At 46.7% G+C, this 9,463-nt stretch overlaps 2 protein-coding genes across 2 annotated transcripts in view; one reads left to right on the top strand and one right to left on the bottom strand.

The window, feature by feature from the left end:
* Nucleotides 1-588, bottom strand: part of TMCO1 (transmembrane and coiled-coil domains 1) — a 169,010-nt gene extending 168,422 nt beyond the window's left edge. Inside the window, exon 1 of the mRNA XM_077999039.1 lies at nucleotides 544-588. Within this exon, the coding sequence (XP_077855165.1) occupies nucleotides 544-573 (30 nt within the window). The 5' untranslated portion in view covers nucleotides 574-588. The remainder of the gene's footprint in view (nucleotides 1-543) is intronic.
* Nucleotides 1-7,102, top strand: part of UCK2 (uridine-cytidine kinase 2) — an 81,502-nt gene extending 74,400 nt beyond the window's left edge. Inside the window, 3 exon segments of the mRNA NM_001265960.1 lie at nucleotides 2,314-2,411; nucleotides 5,044-5,092; nucleotides 6,800-7,102. Of these exon segments, the coding sequence (NP_001252889.1) occupies nucleotides 2,314-2,411; nucleotides 5,044-5,092; nucleotides 6,800-6,939 (287 nt within the window). The 3' untranslated portion in view covers nucleotides 6,940-7,102.
* Nucleotides 7,103-9,463: the final 2,361 nt, after the last annotated feature.

Genomic DNA, 9,463 nt, shown 5'->3' on the forward strand with positions numbered 1-9,463 from the left:
CACGCACAGAGTGCTTGTGTGTTTGTTTTTTCCTAGCTGTGATACCTTTTTGATCTGATTTCCTTTTTTCTTTGGGCTTTATCTGGAGATGTGTGAAGAATTGGAGGCCGCGCTGGCTGTGTGTTTTGGCAGTGCTACTCTGGTTAGCCACGTGTGCCGGAGCTCTGGGGACTTTTGGGGGGTGAGCCACGTGGCAGCTCCTCAGGGCTCCTTCTTGGCGAGTCTCCCAGCAGATCTGCCAGAGCAGCAGGTCGGCAGCAGGAGCCCAGGGCCAGCGTTGCAGGGGTGGAGAAAACCATTTCCTGGCTGGAGAAGGCTGCTGCTGGGCTGGGTGGGCAAGTCCTGACACATTAGCGACCAACCAACTGTTTTATTACCAGGTCTCCCATGGAGAAAACACTTCGTAAATCGGGGAGCTGTTACAAAAGTCAAATGGCAGCATCATTAGTGCCCGGCTTTCTGGAAATGTGGATTTCCTGGCAATTTTCTAGCCTTCTCATCTTCTAGACTTCCTGTCAGCCTGGATCATAGCCATGACAGCCTCCCCGTTCCCTGCCCTCTCTGTGCGTGCATCTGTGCATGTGTGTATAAAGACAGAACTATTTAGACACATGGCTTTCAGAAGTTCCGTCGCAGATATACCCCATGTTCGTTTACAGTGAGTTTCACCCCACCCTTGAGTCTGTTCACTGAGAAGTGGTTGGGAAAGAGCTGAAGAGCCACTACAAATGATTGTAGATGGATGCAGTAACTTTTTGGGGTGAAAGATTTAGCAGCTCAGATGATAAGATTAAATTAAGATAACATTTACAAATGACATCTGCAAAGGGAGGCAGTTTTAATTAAGAGAATCTCCTTCCAAACTCCCCACTCATGGGGAAACTAAGGCTCATGTGCAGCGGCAGAACCAGGGTGATCAGTCTTCTATTTATTGACAGAAGATTCTATTTAATAAAGAGTGTATGGGCTGCCTGTAATTCCAGCACTTTGGGAGGCCGAGGCAGAAGGATCACTTGAGCCCAAGAATTCAAGACTAGCCTGGGCAACAAAGCAAGACGCTGTGTCTACAGAAAAAAAAAAAAAAAAAAGGCTCACACCTGTAATTCCCAGCACATTGGGAGGCTGAGGCAGGCAGATCATGAGGTCAGGAGATCGAGATCATCCTGGCTAACCCAGTGAAACCCTGTCTCTACTAAAAATGTAAAATAAATCAGCCAGGTGTGCTGGCAGGTGCCTGTAGTCCCAGCTACTCAGGAGGCTGAGGCAGAAGAATTGCTTGAACCTGGGAGGCAGAGGTTGCAGTGAGCCAAGATTGCGGCACTGCACTCCAGCCTGGGCGACAGAGTGATGAGACTCTGTCTCAAAAACAAACAACAACAAAAAACCATTAGTCCATTGAGGTTGTGTGTGCCTGTAGTGCCAGCTACTTGGGAGGTTGAGGTGGGAGGATCGCTTGCTAGAGCCCAGGAGGTTGAGGCTATAGTGAGCTATGACTGTGCTACTGCACTCCAGCCTGTGTGACAGAGCGAGACACCTTGTCTTAAAAGAAAAAACACTTTTAAAGAAAAAAAAAAGGAATGGTAAAAGCCCCTGGATAAAACTGAGCAGGGGGAAGAAGGTAGAAGACAGAAGATGGTGAGTTTGTTGTCAGTTTGGGCTTCATCAGCGCCAGCCCACCATTCTCTAGACCATGGTTTTCTTATCTTTCACTGAGTGATTTTTTTTTTTTTTTTTTTTTTTTTTTTTTTTTGGTGGCAAACCTCTGTGTTTGAGGTAGGTGGAAATGGTTAACCATGGCTGGGTCCTCTGCCTGGCCTGGGCTCCATGCTGCAGAGGGAGCATGGGTGGGAGCTGGGAGCAGTGAGCTGAGCAGCGGGTCGCTGGACTTCTGACACAGGTAAGTGCATGCAAGGAGGCAGCGTGCAACCCAGCCCTCCGTGGGCCCAGATTGCTTCCTGTTAACAGTGAGCTCTCCAGGGCTGCCCTGCTTTTTTTTTTTTTTAAATTCACACTGAAATTTTGTTTGGATCAAATGTTGCTTAAAACAAGAAGGCTGTTGGCCTCCATGGACAACCTTTTGTTTCAAAGAGCATTGTTATCATTGCCACGTTTGACCATTGTAAGATGTCAGAATGTAACTTGTCTTTTTCGAAGCCGCTGCTGATCTGCTCTTGGTCAGGCCTCTCAGGATTCCAGCTTGAGAATCATCTAGAGTAATTGTGGAGCCTGTGGGAGCTAGGTCCACCCCATGAAGGGCGGGTGTGCGCTGGCTCCTACACCGTTTTTTGATTCTTCTTTTCCCTTCTCTTACAGTATTAAGGGACATCAGCGAGAGAGGCAGGGATCTTGAACAGATTTTATCTCAGTACATTACATTCGTCAAGCCTGCCTTTGAGGAATTCTGCTTGCCAGTGAGTTGTGTTCTCGGTTTGTTTTTGTTGCATGTAGAATTTAAAATGCGATGAGACAAATGAAGGTATGCAAGTTGGTGGAGCTCCCCTGCCCGAATCTCACTCCTCTCTCTGAGTGATCCTCTGTCCCGAAGTCCTAAGAGAGGGCAGCCCTTGGCCCTTGTGTCCTCTGTGTTCTCCAGGAGCCCTGTCCTGCTGTTCTTTCTTTGGGTAGCCCTGTAGGGTCCTGCCAGTCCTTAGGCAGGTCATTTAATTCCCAGCTAGTTCTAGACTTCTTGCTTGGTGGGATCATGGTATGAGACTCTTTACTGAGGGTGTATCATATCCAAGGAGAGTCCTCAGCCATTTGGATCTCTGAAGGGCCTGCAGTGGGTGAAGTATGGATGCACTGGGTCCTATGCCCCGAGGTGTTCCCCTCTGAGCCTCTCCCGCCATCACTGGTGAGCCCTGCTTTGAGCTTGTCTTTAGCTCCCATTTGGGGACTGTCACGCCTTACTGGAATAAGCTTCCTTCCCTTCACCCTTGCAGACGCACCAGTCCTTCCTGTGGCAGCTAGGAATTCTCTAGTGAGGTGGCTTTCAGAGAAGGAAGAACGGAGGGAGTTGGCCCTCAGCCCAGGAAAGACAGGAAGGGGCATGTTGAGGGAAGGATACCAGAGACAAGAGGTGTGGTGTGGTGGGGCTGCAGAAGGAGAAGTATTTAACTCAGGAGAATCCTACTGAGTCACTGAGTCTTCTCCAGCTTGGCCAAACCATGGTCTGGCTCCTTAATTATTTATAGTTAAGCTCTGAGATTAGGAGGAAGGGTAGGAAGAGGTTGGGACTTAACCTGGTCTTGGTTGAGATATACTGGGAAGGCTGGAATCTCTGAAGACAATGAGAATAGATTTAGAGTAAGACTGGGTATTGGAATTTCCCTGTTTATTCTAATAAACTTCATTCTTTTTCTTCTGGGAAAATATGATCCTCAAACTCTTTGTTTCTTCAAGGATATTAGTAGCTTTTACAATAACCCATACTTGACTTTGGTTTTAGATGCGGGACAGGTGGACTTTTTGAGCCAACTGAGTAAGGTTGATGCCCTATCCATTATCCTGGAGACTACTGGGTTACAAGAGTAGGTTACTGGGAAGAGACCAGAGAGGGCTAAGGAGCGATGAACTTCTTTCCACCCATTTATCTATCTGAGGACCCCTCCTGTTATTTTTGACTTAATAAGAATACAAGATGAATTTATTATTGGAAATCAATTATAGTTAACTGTCAGTTTTCTGCTGTTTAACTTAGTTGTAACAAAGCTAAAATTTCTGCATAGACATTTTCTGAGTTATTTCTGCTTGCTCCCACTGTCCAGCCACTGTTTGCTCAGGGAAGATCAGCTCATTCCCGTGTAAGCCAGGAACTTGGACCTGATCAGTGTCTGCTCAGTTTGACTTGGGTTTGGGGCTGACACCGTTGCCTTTCAGCAATCCTAGGGTGGAAGCTGCGCAGAGTAAGAAGCCCACACGCTTGAGGTGTGGTTTATGTGGTCTTATGCTAGACTGAGTTTATATACCAGGATGCAGTTATTTGTAGAATGGTCTACAAGATCTCAGTAAATTTGGAGCAACAAAAAAGAAATATGCCTCTTTGTGGCCTTTCTTTTTTAAAAAATTTGGGTAATAACAGAACCTATGAACTGGTCGTCAGTGAAGAATACTTTTTCTGGTTTTACCCTGTGCTAGGAGTGAACATTGTCATGTTTTAGACTATGCGTAAAAGTCTGAGGTGAACCAGTCCCCTGGAAAGTTTGGATTTTTCTAGTTCATATTTGTCCTAGTGGAATAGAGGCAATTAAGTGTTTGGCTTCAAAGACCATGTTCTCTGTGTAGGTCGTAAGCTGAAACAGTGTTAAGCGTTAGAAATGAGAACTTGGTTGGGAGCAGTGGCTCACGCCTGTAATCCTGAGACTTTAGGAGGCCCAGGTGGGTGGATCGCTGGAGCCCAGGAGTTTGAGACCAGCCTGGGCAACATGGTAATACGCCCTCTCTATAAAAAATAACAAAAAGTAGCTGGGTGTGGTGACGGGTGCCTGTAGTCCCAGCTACTCAGAGGCTGAGGTGAGACGATCTACCCAACTCAGGAGGTCAAGGCTGCAGTGAGCTGTGATGACGCCACTGCACTCCAGCCTGGGTGACAGAGTGAGACACTGTCTTAAAAAAATAGAAAAAGAGTGAGAGAGAACTTGAATAAAAGCTAAATTCTTGTAATGTAGATAAAGTGGATAAAAATCCATTGTAGATAATTATAAATTGAATTATGAATTGATTTTGGATTAACCACTCAGTCTAGACCATTTTTCCCTCACTGATACATAAAAGTCTTCAGTCCTTTGTTCTCATTTTCCTCATTCCCTGCTTATCTTCTTTCATTCACAATTCAGCTAAACAAGGCACTTCCTTAGGTTTCCCCAAATTTCTATTAATAGATGATTCACTGTGAAGTTGTAAACAATATTATATTTGAAGCCTTAAAAGCTGCCCCTCTCGGCTCGCTAGTATGAAGGCTGCCCTTTCTTCATGTTCCCTTGGAGAGGGGCTTGCGCCAGTTGTCTCTGAACTGTGTTAATGCATTTTAACTGTCTTTCTCCACAGACAAAGAAGTATGCTGATGTGATCATCCCTAGAGGTGCAGACAATCTAGGTGAGTCCCGGCGGAGTGTCATCCTGGAGTATAACGTCTGCCCTTTGTCAGTCATAATTTGGGGCAGGACGTGGTGACCATACAGGGCTCTGCAGACCTGGCTGCCCTGCTTGTCTGTGATTGTGAGCCAGCAGAACCTTTCCACCTACATGTCTGGCCTCGGGAACAGATCGCTGGGTGTAGGCACCCTCGTGTTATGGGGACAGACAGGCACTTGTGCTTCTCTGGCAGAAATAGAGGGCTGTAGATTACCTTTTACTATCACTTCCCAATGATGACACTTGGATACTTTGCTTCTGAGGCCACCTTTTAGCAAAAGTAGATTCCCTCGATCTAATTTAGAGTGACCTGCCATCACGGTAGCTCTTTCTAAAGGGAGCTCATTGCTACCGTTATTGTACTTATTTTTCATTTTATTGTATTTTACTTTAGAGACAAGGTCTTGCTCTGTCACCCAGACTGAAGTGCAGTAGCACAGTCACAGCTCATTTGCAGCCTCCAGCTCCTGAGCTCAAGTGATTCTCCTGCCACAGCCTCCCGGTAGCTGGGACTACAGGCGTGCACCACCATGCTCTGCTAATTTTAAAAAAATGTTTTTGTAGAGATGGTTTTATTATGTTGCCTAAGCTGGTCTAAAACTCCTACCTCAAGCGACTGTCCCACCTCAGCCTCCCAAAGTGTTAGGATTATAGGCATGAGCCATAGCACCTGGCCCCATTGTTTTATTTTTTTGGCTTGTCTAGGAAGTATGAATGTCTCTGGACTAGGCATAGTGTGGCAGAGTTGATCTGTAAGATGGGACCTGGTTTCTTCATTCTCTTTAGAATTTATTTAATTTTCCCTTCTTTTGAAAAGATTATTTATTGAGCTGTTTGGAGTAAGTTATAGCAGTAAATATTTAACCCTGTATTTTTTAAGAACAAAGGCATTCTTTTTCATCACCACAATGCAGTCATTAAATCCAAGACACTTACCATTGATACGACCTCTTTTAACCTGGAGATGTTCCCTATCTTTTGTTTTTTTTAACACATTTTTGAAGCATACAGGCCCATTGTTTGGTAGAATGGTCCTCAATTTGAGTGTGTCTTTTGCTTTCTTATGATTGGATTCATGAGCTTATGTAATCTGAAGGAATTATCCCCGGAGAGAGATGGCGTGGTCCTCTTTGTTTATCACATCAGAGAGCATTTGATGTGTATTCCATTTTTGGTGATGTTAGATTGACCTCTTGGTTGAGGTATATAATTTATTTCTAATGCTAAGAAAAGATAGCTCTCTCTGTTATGTGGTTTGGAGGGACAGAGGGCCTTCCATGGGGATGCTCTGTCTTAGGATGGAAAACTGGAAGGTTTCCTGGTGGAAAGGTCTCATAGCTAATTGATGTGGCAGAACCATGGCTGGTTAGCACGTCTGCAGAATTTGGCCCAAGTGCTTCATCCAGTGGTGACTGATCATCTCCTGATAAGATACCTATTCCTTAAGGGCTTACTCTGTGCTAAGCATTGTCTGTCTTAGCCCTCCTGCAAAGGAGAGGGATCATATTAGCCCAGGCAGAGCCACTGGGAAGTTGGATGACTTGCCTGCAAGTGGCAGAGCCACTTCCCTGGAAGTCTTTCAGCTGTGGTTCCTGCGTGCCCTTTCCCCAGACAGACTCCCTGCACCCGTGCCTGCACCCATAACGCTCTGCTGGTCTCTGCCCCACAGTGGCCATCAACCTCATCGTGCAGCACATCCAGGACATCCTGAATGGAGGGCCCTCCAAACGGCAGACCAATGGCTGTCTCAACGGCTACACCCCTTCACGCAAGAGGCAGGCATCGGAGTCCAGCAGCAGGCCGCATTGACCCGTCTCCATCGGACCCCAGCCCCTATCTCCAGGAGACAGAGGAGGGGTCAGGAGGCATTGCTCATCTGTACATACTGTTTCCTATGACATTACTGTATTTAAGAAAACACCATGGAGATGAAATGCCTTTGATTTTTTTTTTTTCTTTTTGTACTTCGGAACGACAAAATGAAACGGAACTTGACCCTGAGCTTAAATAACAAAACTGTGCCAACTACTACTGGTGATGCCTAATTATGAATCCAACGTGTAACCAGTTATAAATACATATATATATAAAAGGATCTATTTTTGTGTAAATGTACAAATACTGTAAAGCTGTTTGCCATAAGTATTTTGCAGGAGGGTCTGTACTTGAGTCTTTTAGGACTGGAGCTGGAATTTCACCAAGGGGAAATTGCCTGTTGTGTCCCAGGGCGGGGAGGCTCGGGCATCTGTGAGAGACGGGGAGGGTGGCTAAGGTCCCATTGCTCTTGAGTGCCCCGTGGAACTCGATGGGAGTGGGGTTGGAAAACCTTGATTGCCTCCTCTGTCACATACCACTCTTGGAGCTGGAACTTAGTGATATGACAATGAGAGATACTCTTGTCTTTTTTCTTTTCTTTTCTTTTTTTTTTTTTTTTGAGTTGAAATTAGGTAAAACCTCAACTCAAAAATCAAACTCAGGGAAGAGGCCCACTGAGGAGAACAAGTCTTCTGCACTTGCTTCCTGCCCGGCTCCCACCCTCTCGCCTCTGGCTGCTTGGATAGCTTGGTGACTCCTTCCTCACCCTCCTGCTTCTCCGTCTCTCCAAGAAGCCAGAGCCGCCTCTTTCCTTCCCTGGAAGAGATTTTATGGGATCGCTTCCTGATAGAAGATGAAAAGGAGAGGGCAGAACTGTGCCTGCTGTCATATCTGAAGAATCACTGGTTCTTTCTGCTTCCCAGGGACGTAACTGATCTGACTCCTTGGGCTTTTTCCTGTATTGTGGAATATAGAGTGCCCCATTGCAGGCTGGGCGTGGGTGAGGGCTTCGGTAACTGACGCCGGCAGCAGCGCCTCACAAGCTGGCAGGGGAGCTCTGTAGTTTCTGTTTCCTGGAGGTTTGCAGTGAGGTGAGGAGAGTAACTTCGGTCAGGGATTCTCGCTAGCAGCATCACGGCCAGGATGATTTACTTACTTGCAATACCACCTAGTGGATATGGCAGCTGCAGAGCATAAAAGGGGCTCGGAAAAGCAGTTTTTAAAAAGTATTTAAAAGGAGAGTATTTAAATCATAGGTACCTAGGTTGGAGTCTGAGGTTGAAATATTTGGGGTGGAGATTTCTAGCTTTCCTGAGAGCCGCTGCTTGGTGGCAGTGTTTTCTCTGGAACTACAGATTCCTGACATTCTGGGTGGAGGGGAGCCCAAGTGAGCCTAAAGGAGGTCTGATTATAGAGTCCCGAGCCTCAGTTTCTGACCACAGAAGAGCCAGAGATTTTCATTTCATTGTTGACCACCCTAGTGCTTGGTGGACTGTGCCCTTAGCTGTCCCACTGTGGCTGCCATTGCCAGAAACATTTTGGAGAACCTTCTCTTTACATTGCTCTCAGAGCCTGTGCGAGCCATTCAGGTAAATTGGTCTCCGTTACTACCTGGTCACACCAAATTTCCCCCTCAGATTCAGCACCATCCAGTCTGATTCCCCTTCTCTGGGTTCAGTTTGACTCTAAATCTGTTTTGCTATTTTAGAAGAGTCAAACCTAGTCCCCAACAGAGCTTGCCACCTGGAGACTTTCAGGAGACCATGCAGGCTCTGAAAGGAGCTCCCAGTCACAGCAGCTGCCTACTTGGAGCAAAGGAAGGCCCCCAAGATGCCTCCTTTGAAAGCCAGAGCTCAACAGGATGGCTGAGTTCTGGAGTGTGTGTTCAGGATCAATCATTATTATCCTTGTAGTCATGGCTTGATCTGTTCTGAGATGAAGCAGGGAATGCAGGCCTGGGTTAGCATCCTGAGGACACAGGGCCCCTGGCCTTGACGGCACTGGGCCGTGCTCAGGTGAAGCCCACCCCTGTCTGAGAGAGCCTTGGCCTTTCAGTGGGCAGCATGCTCAACTTTACTTGAAGCTCCCAGGTGCCAAACCATTTAGTGCCTTGGCTGTTTATCCCACTGCCTTGGAAGATGGACTCGTCTCATCTCTGAGCCTTTACCTAGCTGCTTCCTCATTTACCTGTGGTGTTGGGACCAAGCCTCCAGTATCTCTGAGTAGGCCACTCCTAGCTTGGAAACAGCTATAAGGGCTGCCCTGCCCCTTGTCAAATGATCACCAATTCTTGGTGGCTTGGCTGGGGACACAGAACAGTGTCTGCTGGGGTCTGCGACACCATGTCTGGAACAAGGAAGGGATAGAAGGCTCTACCCCTCTGTGGCAGCCCAGCATTTAGCCAACTCTGTATCTGAACTTGAGCTTTCTAGGAACAAACAATGGTCTTAGTTTTTTAAGAGCCTCTGGGTCTCTGATTCCATGGAGAGTTAGGAGTAGAATTATTAGACCAGAAACC

This window comes from Macaca mulatta, chromosome 1, assembly GCF_049350105.2.
Source record: "Macaca mulatta isolate MMU2019108-1 chromosome 1, T2T-MMU8v2.0, whole genome shotgun sequence".
NCBI classification, from domain to species: domain Eukaryota; kingdom Metazoa; phylum Chordata; class Mammalia; order Primates; family Cercopithecidae; genus Macaca; species Macaca mulatta.